We start from the raw sequence: 12,645 nt of genomic DNA, 5'->3' as shown, positions 1-12,645 counted from the left end.
GGGGGGGGGGGGAAATTAGAAAAAAGATTTTTATTAATTATTAATTTATTATTTACAGTTTCTCAGCTGGGTCTAGTTAATAACACATCAGCTAATAATGTGTTCGGAAATACAACGTACAATGTGCAAAATAATAATCCATTTGGCGGAGGTGGATTTACCTCCTCGAACAATACATCGTCGATATTCGGAAAGTCCAATAATAATACAGCATCTGTATTTAACAATACGGCGACCTTTGGAAATAATCTCGGCGGTTTTGGTACTACAACAAGCGGTGCTAGCTCGCTTTTTGGAACAACGAGCACGTCGACATTCAGCAGCGTACAGAACAGCGCACCAACATTTGGGACGCCACAAACGAATTCGATTTTCGCACCGTCTCAAAATTTATTCGACCCAAACAACGTATTTGGAGGGACGGGCCAGCTTGGCAACGCACCCACCACCTCATTGTTCAACAATCCGATGACTTCACAGGCAAACACTTCGCTGTTTGGCGGACCGACAACCACCACCTCCAATTTGTTCGGCAGCTCGTCCACCGGATTACAAACAAACCCGGTCTTCGGCGTCTCGACTACATCATCCGGCTCCTTCAATAGCGGGATGTTCACTCAGCCAAAAACGCAGATGCATGCATTCGGCGGAGCACCTGTTTTTGCGGGAGTAACCAATTATGCCAACAATTCTACTGGCAGTTCGATATTTAGCAGTGGTCAAACGTTTGGCGCTCCCACAAGCAGCATCTTCGCCGGATCCACAGTCACTGCGACCCCAGCTTTTGGTGCGGCCGTCGCTATGACCACGCCAGCTTTTGGTACGCCTATTGTTGCCGCTACGATACCAGGTTTTGGTGCATCCATCGCTACTACGGCGCCAGCCTTTGATCTGAGCCAACAGCCTAGCAATAATACCTTTGGAACGACTGTATCCGCTGCAAATGTTTTTGGTGCACAGAACACCGATACCATGTCTGCAAACAATACTCCGTTCGGCGCGCCGTCTGCTACGATCAGCGGCCCGTTCGTCACCACTAGTTCGCAGCAATTTGATTCTACAAACACGAGTTCAGCGCCGTTTGCAGGCACAGGATTTGGTGTGGCCGTCGCGAGTACAAATAACACATTCGGCACCACAGAAACCTCTTCTAATTCGATATTTGCGAACGCGGGAACTACCTTCGCAACCTCCAATGGAACCGTCCCAAACCCATCACCGTTCTCCGCATCGACATTCGGCGGTATCAATACTTCTTCTCCGTTTGGTTCACCCGCTAATACAACTGTTACAACAACGACACTCGCAAATCCATTTACTCCACGGCCACAACAAGGCGTTTCACCGTTCGGAAACATGGCACAAAATCAATCTAACATCAATGCTTCTCCTTTTGGAAAATTACCGTTTAACACTACTACAACCAATATCATCGACGATACCGTTTATAGCGCGGATGGTGCATTAACAGATGATGAGAAGAACATGTTTTTGGCTGAAAGATTTATTATCGGCAAAATACCACTCAAACCTCCTACTAAAGATATAAGATGACTTGATAATACTATCTATGGACTTATAATGATTATTAAGTATATGCTGTAATAAAAATACTACTTCTGCTATTTGTAAATATCCAAACCTTTGATATGCCTAAATAGGTTTTTAATAGAAATTATATTTATGAAACTAATTAAAGACTTTTATTAATTTCGATTAGTAAACTTTGTTAATTCAACAATTAAAGAGTCGCTGATGTGAATTATGTGCCAGAATATGAATGATGTGGACAAAAGGGATTTTATTTAATAACTCAATTCAATGTACGATTCTTTTTAATACAATGAAATAAAGTCATTACTAAGCTGTTATATAACTTAATGAATTATTTTATAATTCAACATTTAATCAACACACCAACATAAATCAAACATCTTTTATATCAACGTCTTTTTAATTTAATGAATGATACATGGTATGTACATATATACAAGCGATAATCGATTGTATCACAAACTATGAAACGTCTTCATAGATTTTTATAATGAATTACTCCGTGTGAAAGAGATGGGGTAGCAGGAGGAGGAGCAGGAGGTACGGGACGCGATGGAACGCTATTAATGAATTGTGTGCCTTCCGAAACCTGCAAACAATATATATACACGCTATTCCTAGATTCACATAATTGGATTTGGATCTATTACGTAGACACGTTTATAAACACACCTGCGGCAAGTGGCACAAAGAGTTCGACGGATAATTACTTCGTTGTGCATAAGTTGCAGACTGATTGGACGTCTGCGATAGGCCGGGTGGTATACCGTTCGAGGATTTGTATCCAGTGACCTGAAGAAAAGGCAAGTATATTAATTCACGAACAAACTTGATGTACAATATTTATTGAACACATAATCAGATACCTTGTCATTTATTTCAGGAAATATCGTGCTTAAATTGAAATTGGTGAGACTGGTTCCCGATGGATGATGCGGCATAGCCATCGGGTTGCTCGAAACGATTCCTCCACGGACCATATTAGAGTTCATAGAGAAACTGGCCGCTCCTACGGTTGCGACACCCTGAGCACTTGCCATAGCTGATGGCGGAGGCGGTGGAAGACTATTGACAGTCTTAGCATAGACGTTTGCTTGTGGATGATTCTGGTAGAGAGGATTGGCGTGTGATGGCGGCGGTGGTGGTGGAGGCGGAGGTGGAGGCGGTGCCAGGAACGTTGTCGAGTGATGATAATCCTCCAGCGGAGAGTTGATTCCGGACAATGGAAACTCCAGGTTCTGCATAGGGCCGCTCTCGAGAGCTTTTCGCTTGCCTTTCTTCGCGGTAGTGGAGTATGAACGTTTGTCGCAGTTGGGATGCTTCCCGTAATGTTGATGATTCTTCCCGTTTCCGTTGACATTTCCAGTCGTAGTGGAAGTCGTGTTCGCGCTTGACGTATTAGCAGTACTAGCGCTCGACGAGCTGCTCGTTCCGGCTACGTTTGATAACAAAAAGTTGTTAGCTTCCTGTACATAATCGGTCGCATTCTCATGCAGCGGCATGGTCATGTAACTGTTGGGCGTGTTGGAGATACTGGTGATGAAATTGCTGGTAGGATAGATAGAGTTTGCGGAATTGGATGAGTACGTGTACGTGTTGAAGTTCTGATTGACTACCGATTGACCGTAACCAGTCGCAGTGCCATCATCCGGTGGTGGTGCGCTAGAAAAGTAATTTATAGGCATCACTGCAGCATCCGCGGACAAACCACTTTGGAATTTGTTCTGAGGATAATTGGTTGTGAACTTGATTGATGCGTGTTTATCTTGATGGCCGCTAGTATCATGAATGCTAGTGCCAATCAACGCCTCCGCTGTATAGTTGCTTTTGCAGTTTCTGCTTCTCCAATGGACGTTATTCTGTTGATATTTTTGCTGTGATTGTTGCTGCTGTGGCTGCTGGTATCCCTGTTCCGTGAATATGTGACCAGATGATTTTTGTTCCTCGTGTCGTTGATGTAGATTGTTGTCGTTAGCCGTCGTAGACTTGCGAATGTCCATTTGCCGTTTGCTAGTTGTTCTGGGACTTGTGTTGCTCTTCCTTTGATGTTTCCTAGCCTGTTGTTGTTGCTGTTGTTGATGTTGTTGTTGCGAATGCTGATGCTGATGCGGATGATGGTGATGATGATGCTGATGTTGCTGATGATTATGCTGCTGATGACTCTTCTCTGCTTTTTCATGTTCTACTAGTTGACTCACAGATAGGAAAGTGGAAGCTGGATGCTGTGCATTCTGAGTGTTCAGTATCGCGTGTAGATCCCTTCCCGACACGTTATTTGCCTCTTTTTCCTTTATGGACGCGTCCTTGTTCTGTTCCGCAGAGATTCTTGACGACGAGGTTGGAGCGCCAAACAGGAAATTTTGCTTCTCCAGATTAGCGCTAAGATCAAGATCACCTACCAGACTTTGCAAACTCGATGGTACAATGTGCTGATCGATACACTTGACCGATGACTGACCGATCGCATGCTCGACGCTATTGTGCACACTGTTTTTCGTCGGAGACCACGGAAACGGTTGCTCCTCGGAGTAAAAGGTCTCCGCGGGCCTCTTCGGATCGCTTTGCAGAACCGGTAGATTTGGGAAGCTGTGAGCAGCAGAAACATCATAATTGTTGTAGAACTGATTCGGAGTGCCTTGATTGTATGTGGGTGTTTGCGTAAACAGATTGTTTGGACAGAACTCCAGTTCTTTGCCAATCGGCGGTAGAATAATATCGGTAATATTAGCGTTGTGCTTGACCTCCGGTGTCATCATCCAATTAACCGGCGCCTTGATTGCATGTTGCTGATGTTGATTACTCTTGGACTTATTATTGTTACCGTTGTTATTGCTACTGTGTGATTGTTGCGGTTGCTGTTGCTGCTGGCTGTGTTTCACATCGCTGCTGTAACTACCGCTGTCGTGCATCTGTCCTTGAGTGAGAACCTGATACTTGTGCTGACTTGGCTGTTGCGTCGTTTTCTCCGCGTATTTAAAGTTCACGCCAGTGTAAGCCTCGATCGGATACTTCATCTGTACGTTACTCTCCGCTAAATCGAAATTAATCTGTGGTTCGTACGTGTACATCGTTTTTTCCTGCTTGGATGAGAGATTTTGATGATTCTTCTGTCCGTGTTGCTGAGAGTGCTGCTGTTGATCCATAGCAGAGCTGTATTCGTTCTGCATATAGTCTGAATCCATGTTATACTTATTCTTGCTTTTACCACTATCGGGAAACTTGTAATCGTTGCCAGTTTGCTGATTTTGCATCCGATTCTGTTTCGAAGGATCATTTCTAGTCTTCGAAGGATCGATAAAAGATTGTTTCTGCGATTCGATCTTTCCTTGTCGCGATTTATCGATCCCAGTCGACATGGTTGAACTATTCTGGTAATTATCGCCGATCAACACTTGATTAGAGAAACTCGAATTGTCTTTGTGCAGTGGAACATAGCTGTAATTCTCGCAAATAGTCTTTGCTTCATTATTATCATTCGAATGTGACTGCCCTTGATCATAGTGTACCAAATTGTTAATACCGCCACCACCACTGACCGGTGAGAACGTCGTCCATGAGAGGATACTAAAATTGGATGAATTATGGGCGACAGTGGTTGTGGATTTAGTATGATTCTCTGTCATCGTACTCTGTTCGTAATTAGATGTAGTGATGAACGATGAGGTCTGTTGCGAATATCGTGCAACAGCACCCTGCTGCACTGCTGCCGGCTTGTTGTTGTTGACCATGGCGATAGTTGAAACAGCAATGTTCGTCTTCTTGTCATCCTTACTAGGATATGAAACGTAATTGCTGTGTGTGTCGTCAGTATTTGTATTCAGAACGTTCGTTCGTTCGCTAGGATTACTCATCGCTCCCTTAACGTCGTACTGGTATGACTGAACGAACGGATCTACATCCAACTTCTTTGCTGAAACGTAGACCGAATCGCGCATATGATTGTGTTGTTGTTCTTGAGTCTTAGAGCCGAGCACATCGTTCAGTTTCGCTTCTTGATTCACTTGATTTGAACTGTTCAATGTGTCCGTGCTCTTGTTTACTTTGGAATAATCTCGTTGGAAAGTATTTCCCGAAGAACTCTGATTCGTAGTCTTCGTGACATATTCTTGATTTTGTGAAGGAGCGCTTGCGGTCTCATTATCTCCACTTGTATATGATATGGAATCTTTTTGCATTACTTTTGCTTGATTCCCGACGTAATCATTGTGAGAGCTCGCGATAATATGTTCTTGCTTTTTCTGAACGGTAAACGTCTGCTGAGAACCATTTAAATCTAGGAGAACATGACTGTCCTTGGTCTGGCTGTACATATGTTGCATATCTTGAGAAGACAGAATCGGAAGGGAGGAATCCTTGGTTGGCAAAGGATAGTTCTGCATGCTCTGGGACGTCACTGGAAGACTTCGATCCATTTGATTAGCGTAATCGACACGGTGATCAGAAACGATATCAGTAGAATCGATTAGTGCATCCTTGTGCGAGGGATAAATTACGTGTGATGAACTCTGCGAGCCTTTATCTTTTGTTTGAGTCGAATAGTCTGTTTGCAAGGACCGTAAAGCTGCGGATGAAGAATTCGTGGTCACAGTCGTGTTTTCGAGACGTGTGCTCAACAGATTTTGAGAACTATCGACATTGTCGACGCGTGGACCGACTGTGGGATTCGATTCTTGCGTCGTTGCGATGGCATTTTTAAACATAGACGAGTTAGACGTATGTTGCATTGTGCCAAGACCATTGCCCACCATCGTTGAATAACTAGGCAGGAAGTCCTGAGCTCCAGAATATGCTATGTCGGGATTGCGGCTCGTCGCCACTTGCACCGATGTACAATCCGTGATATCGCTCTTATTAGTAGACGCGGAAATGTTTACTGATGCTTGAGACGCGATTACACTGGCATTGCTCAACGTGCTGGTCGTTCTCAATTGACTCTGACGACCTTGATTCGTCGCCAAATTTGGAGAATTACCTACAATACACGAGGAGTCCACAGCGGAAAAATTGACTGTGGAATGAGAAGGAAACGCGCTAGTGGTCATCACAGATTTCTCTAAGCTCGGTGTCAGGACGGTCTGAACTATCTTGTATGGTTCCCGCAACGTTTCTTCGTTCACAATTTTCGGCAAAGACTTTGTCGTTGTACACTCCGCAGGAACGATTACATCGGTGTTTGCGTTTACATTCGCAGATGCAATTTGCTTCTCCTCACAGGACGTTTTCAACCGCTTCTCTGCGATCGCTTGCGATGGTGAGGAAGTCTTAATCTTGAAGCTGTTCGGCTCCATGGTGCCAATCTGCAACAGCATTGGCGGAGTCTGACTATGATACTTAAAGTCATCTTTCATCTCTTCCTCCAGGACCTCGGTCTTGCCGTTTAAGGATGATACCAGCGGGAAAGCCATCAGGAACGCTGCCGTGGGCGATATCGATTCCGGATTATGCGAACTGGAGGGTACATGCAGAGACGCAAATATGTCATTAGACAAGTCAGAGTGTAGCCCGTCTGTTCTGTTACTAATCGGTACGAATGTGTTATCAGTGGTATACGGCAATGATTTCGATATTTCGTCCTTTGAAGTCTTTGTCAATTTAGCCTCGTCGTTGACTATGTTGGCTGTTAGTGGTGACGACACCGACGACGACAACGATGACGATGACGACGATGTCGATGTCGATACTGATATCGCAACATCGACAATGTTTGCATCGGACTTCATCGTTGTCGTAGTGTTTGTGTCCAAATTTAGAATGATCTTGTTGCTTTCCGCGCCGGTCATTGCGTCATTGACCCGCTGTTGCTCCTTGGCTGTCGCTACACGTAGAAGACTATCAAAACGAGTACCTAAATTGCACACTTTCTTCGGTCCATCCGAACCGACGGTCTTCTCCGCCACTTCAACATCCGTCAAGGTCGATTTCGCATCCAAATCTATATTTTCGCCACTTTTTTCCGTTACACTATCCCTCGACACATCGAAATCATTGGATGATCGATCAGACGTATTCGCCTCAGACGATTCATTGGAAAATTTGTCCGATGGGACAGTCTGCGGTACGTCAACATCTTCGATTGTTTTCTTATTCATATCAAAGCAATTTGTGTCTACGATATCTATCAATTTATTTGTTGTAGACGTTTCTTCTTGACTATCGTTTACTGCCTGAGTACTTGATTTCGCAACGGCAGATTCCTTCTCGTTGCTGACGGTAGTATGCTCTTCTGAGATATCTTCTCCTATTTTCTCTATAACGTGCTTCAAACCTACGATAGATTTGCAAGTGGCGGTGAAATCTGTTGTTTTTGAAACAACAGATTGAGTAGATTTTGCTTCGCCGTTTGTGTCTTTCCGCTTTTTGTCGTCTGGTTCGTCCACGGAATCAGATTCAGATAAGCCGCGTTTAGGCGCGCCTTTTGGCGGAGTGGCCGACTCCTCTTGAGTTTTGTCAGGTTCCTTTCTTTCAGGCGATTTCTTCTCGACATTTAACTCTTCAGATGTTTCTGGCGTACTCTGAACGCTTTTGTGATTCTTGGAATTATTTTTATTGCCCTTCGATTTCACTTCTAATTCTTTCTTGCTTGCGCTATCTTTAGGCTTCTCCATTTTCTCCTTGTGTATCGCTGGAATAGGCACTTTGTAAGCCATAGTTGTTTTTGTGATTTCCTTGCCTTTTGGCAAGATACCCTTGTGCCCGCCAATCTTCGTGGCATTAATTATATTCTTTACATTAGACGCCCAATTGTGAGAATCGACAACCATATTCGCACGAATGTTCGGTACAGTGTTCAGAGTGACTTTCTGTACGGTGTTAATTAGAGCATGATTGCATATAGAGACAACGGAATTCTGGACACGATTTGCCAAGGGTTGCATCACAATCATTTGACTCTGTTGGGTGTTACCGAGGATTATCGGATTCGTCGATGCTTGTTGTGTATTCACAATGATGTTCGATGTCATCGGAGTTACGAGGGGCATCAATTTTCCACCAGATAAAATGAGAGCATTGGGAGTTAAATTGGTGACAGTATTGGCCATAGATGGCAATGTCGAATTTTTTTCATCCTTGCGTTTGCGTTTCTTTTTCAATGATTTTTGAGATTCGACTTTTTTGTCTTCTGAAAGTAAATTTACATTAATAATGTGACGATACATTTAAATACATACATTAATATAAAAAAATAACATAAAAACGATATATTACCGGTTTTCTTTTTCTTAATAGTTGTCCCTGTCGCAGTCGCTTCATTGGTAGAATCTAAATTAAAACATGAGAATGATAAAAGTGTTTATCAAGACAAAGACTTTAAAGTATCATTATTTAATTAGTTTATTCAATAATTCTAATTTCAACAATAATTCTAGATTTGTTCGTACCATTTTGACAACGTTCCGCTTCCTTTGATCCAGTTTCAGATAAACTACTTGTACTATTAGAATTATAGTTTTTGCTATTGGCACAGTTTACTCGATTTTCTTGATTTTCTATCAAATTACAAACTTTCTTAGCGACGGCAGCTTCCTCAGATAACTTTTTCGGAGCCGACGGTGTTGCAGATTTTCTCTTAGAAGGCACTTTATTCTCCGTGGATTTCTCCTTCTTTTTCTTCTCTAAAGTTTTCTCTGCAAGATAGAGAATGACCAGATAATTAGAAAACTTTGTTATTTTTAATTTTAACTTTGCATCAACATGTAACACACTTACTTTCTTCGATCTTATCAAAATACTTGTCTACGTCGTCAACGTTAATTTTGTTCGACCATTTTAAAGGAGATATTTTTTCAAGAGCTGGTTCAGCTGGTACAGAAATTCCTGCCTCCTTAAGAAGAGTGGATAATAACTGAGTACGAGACGTCAATTGCGTTACCAATTTCTTTAAACGTGCCAATTCTTCTTCTGCAAAATAATATATAACTACTAGCAGGGAATAAAAAATTATTTTTTTAAAGTAACAAGTTACTGTTACTATCGATTTTTAAAAGTAACTTGTTACAGTTACCATTACTCTGAAAAATAATTTTCTATTACTTTTTTAAAATCAACATCTACCAATTACAGTGGTCCAATCACGGATGTCCACGGGCTTTTTGGTCTCAAGCGTTACGAGTGGCTCGAGTTCAATCAAACCGTGTTTAATTGTATGTCAAATAACGATAAAAGTAACAGTAAAACAAAATTTGTTTACCTTTACAAAAAAATGTAACTACGTTACTGTTAGAATTAAAAAGTAATACAGTTACCAATAAAATTATCAGAAAAGTAACTTGTAACTGTAACTTTGTTACATGTAACAAATTACTTACATTGCCTGGCTACTGGATAGATTTAAAAATAGAAATTTTCTTTTCTTAAAATACATACTGTGTGCCTCGGAAGCGTGAGTGGAGAATAATTCCTCGGTACGACTATGGAGGTCTTTTATGTATTTTGAGGCATGGATCAGGATGTCGACCTTGTTGCGTTTGCGACCTTCCTGATGTGGTGGCAGAAGATCCGCCAATGTCTTGAAGTACGTGTTCATACGTTTTCTTCGATCTCGCTCCCATGTTTTCGCTTTGCTGCAATGAGATTTTTAGATAAAGAGAATATAGGAAGACACAGATGAGACAGTGCAACACAGTGAACCGAGTGAATTATTACATCCTTGTTATTTACCATTAGGTCTGTTTTCTGTGGCTGAACTAGTGTATACTTTTAGAACTTAAAGTGAGATTTGTAGAAAGCGCGAAAGGAAGTTCTAGATCAGTCTAGTGCAGGAACAGGAAAGAGACCAAATGTTAAACAAAGATGAAACGATCACTGTGTTACACTGTATCGCTTGCTGGAAAGTATGATAGAACGGGTGATTTGAAGCGTTTCTTCGCGTAGTCATCACCACGTCACACCACGTTTGTAAAATGAGCGAAAAATTGTAGGGGAACTTAAATCGGACAGCCCGTGAATAACAAGGCGGCTGTACATATAACAGGTTAAAGAATCGAGGAATTCTAAAGACTCACGTGTTCTCTTTTCGTGGCATAATTTATCCGCTTGACATCGTTCTGCAAAGATAGCGTGCCGCGAGAACCGCCGGTGCGTCACTTGCCACCGACATTACGCGATCGCAAGAATTGTCTTCGTAATTCTGGCATTTCCGTTTTCCACTATCGAAAATACAAAAACAGTGCGAGTAGCTACAGCTGTGTCTGTCGTGCAGCGGGAGGGGGGGAGATGAGACGAGTGGAAAATGCGATCTGGATTCGTCGCTCTGTTTCGCAACAGAAATCTGATTTATCGATGGTAGCTAGGATTCCATACAAAATATATATGTGAAATATTTCAAGAGTATTTCCAAAATATATTTATTGCAAGATTTAAAATACTTTAGAAATCTTTCATAATATCAGAAATATTAGGAAATTCGGTGGAGACGAAGTCTTCATTTAGCGTTCACGATCGAACTACTTCGAATAGGTATAAACCTTAACCAATAGGATCTTGGAGACAGTTATCTATCCGTGCTAATTCCGATTTCTCCCACCAGGTAGCGTAGTGACATATCGAATTTTCTAATAAATACGTCAGAGTTTTTCGAATATTTTATTTTTTTTCCAATATTTCTAAAATATTTTTGTGAAATATTTGAATGCGATATCTTAAAAGATTCTACAAACGCGATTGCAAAATATTTCTGAAATATTTTATTGAAGTGCTTACATAAATATTTTACATGTGTGTGTGAACAAAACATTTGTTAGGAAGTTTAAAATTTAAATGGGCGGAAAATGGATCTAGATGGAGCGCATTCAATTTCCAATAACATCGCTCTCTCCTGTTTCTGCAACTTTCTGCACTTTTTTATCTTCTTTTCTCTATAACTGTACACCTGGATGGTGCAACTACAGGACACCTTTTTTTTTTCCTCTCTCTCTCTCTTTTTCTTTTCTTTCTCCGTTGACGGCATTGTGACGTCAAATTCGAGATCGAACATTTTTATATGCACTCTCTACACTCTTTTTTATATCATATATATTCTTTTAGCTCACCTATTCAAAATGTGAATGGGCGAGTTCAAGACGACAAAGCGGCTAAGTACGCTTGCCGAGCGATCGAATATGATTGGTTGGATCTATAAGTAATAACCAATTATGTTGAATCGCTCGGCAAGCGTACCTAGCCGCTTTGCCGTCTTGAACTCGCCCAATGATTACACACATCTCGTTTTATGTAAGAGAGAGAAAACCCAATAAGAAAAGATTGAAAACAGACTTTTTTTTTCATCTTGGACCTTCAGATCAGCGAGGAGGTCGAAGATCTGGAGATCTCACGTTTCGACCTTCGGTAACTGTATGATGAGATCAGAGATACCGATATTTCTCCTCGAGACAATAAGACAAGACGCTACGAGAGATCGAAGCACACCTTTCACAAGGATCATTCACGGTCGCGTGTCCGATCGTGCGTAAATTTTTTACTGAAATCGTCACGAATAAAACGCGCAGGCGTTATAAGGCAGTTATAAAGCTTTCAGTTGTAGGACAAGGGCAAGGACGTGGAATTGGAAACGAGAGACTGTCAAGAGCGATATCGACTTGTTTTCTTAAACAACAGCGATTCAATATGCTTCATTTCGCGGCTCATCGATCCTTCGACGTACGATGGACATTTATTACATCGAGAAATTTAATACGAGAAAATTTTCGAGACTTTCTATATCTCGCTTATATTTTTAATTAATTCTTGGGTTTAATTCTCGCAGCAACGGAATCGAAAAACCGTTGGAAAATCCTACTGTCTGAAATTACAAAGACGGTCGAATCCGCTATTATAGCAGCAAATATAACGGTAATATTATATCAATTATATATGTTATAATTTTCTATTCAACAATGTAACTGTTGTGTATATACATCCTACATCTGTTCTGCTACACTTATTATAATTATATATGTATATTGAGTGGATATTATATTTAATGTGACTTGCAGATATTTTCAAACCGCAGTTAAACGGGATTTCATTTTGAAGGGATGGAGGAGAATTAATGTTGTATACTAGTTGTAAAAACAAATACACGAATAACAATTCATTTTTAAAGGCTAATATTAT

General features: G+C 41.3%; 2 protein-coding genes across 4 annotated transcripts in view; one reads left to right on the top strand and one right to left on the bottom strand.

The window, feature by feature from the left end:
• LOC108779856 (nuclear pore complex protein DDB_G0274915) overlaps positions 1–1,681 on the top strand; it is a 3,571-nt gene extending 1,890 nt beyond the window's left edge. For all 3 annotated transcript variants that reach the window (XM_018547374.1, XM_018547372.1, XM_018547373.1), the window contains exon 7: positions 59–1,681. In XM_018547374.1, the coding sequence (XP_018402876.1) occupies positions 59–1,554 (1,496 nt within the window). In that variant the 3' untranslated portion in view covers positions 1,555–1,681. The remainder of the gene's footprint in view (positions 1–58) is intronic.
• Positions 1,682–1,953: 272 nt separating this feature from the next.
• LOC108779919 (serine-rich adhesin for platelets) lies at positions 1,954–10,735 on the bottom strand. The gene is made up of 8 exons (XM_018547480.1): positions 10,557–10,735; positions 9,919–10,115; positions 9,262–9,453; positions 8,934–9,179; positions 8,761–8,814; positions 2,421–8,674; positions 2,227–2,346; positions 1,954–2,143 (listed from the first exon to the last, which is right to left on the bottom strand). Exons 1-8 carry the CDS (start codon positions 10,574–10,576, stop codon positions 2,030–2,032), a joined length of 7,197 nt encoding a protein of 2,398 aa, XP_018402982.1. The 5' UTR covers positions 10,577–10,735; the 3' UTR covers positions 1,954–2,029.
• Between the last annotated feature and the right edge of the window lie 1,910 nt (positions 10,736–12,645).

This window comes from Cyphomyrmex costatus, unplaced genomic scaffold, assembly GCF_001594065.2.
Source record: "Cyphomyrmex costatus isolate MS0001 unplaced genomic scaffold, Ccosl1.0 scaffold639, whole genome shotgun sequence".
Taxonomy (NCBI): domain Eukaryota; kingdom Metazoa; phylum Arthropoda; class Insecta; order Hymenoptera; family Formicidae; genus Cyphomyrmex; species Cyphomyrmex costatus.
Note: the sequence above shows the minus strand (reverse complement) of the source record. Positions and strands in the feature narration are given on the sequence as shown.

Bases quoted from the DNA above. Each gene is read 5' to 3' on its own strand.
- LOC108779919 (XM_018547480.1), bottom strand. From the start codon at position 10,576: ATGCCACGAAAAGAGAACAC. The intron at 10,116-10,556 runs GTGAGTCTTTAG...ATCTCATTGCAG, and splicing joins ATGCCACGAAAAGAGAACAC to CAAAGCGAAAACATGGGAGC. The intron at 9,180-9,261 runs GTAAGTGTGTTA...TCTATCTTGCAG, and splicing joins TTTTGATAAGATCGAAGAAA to AGAAAACTTTAGAGAAGAAA.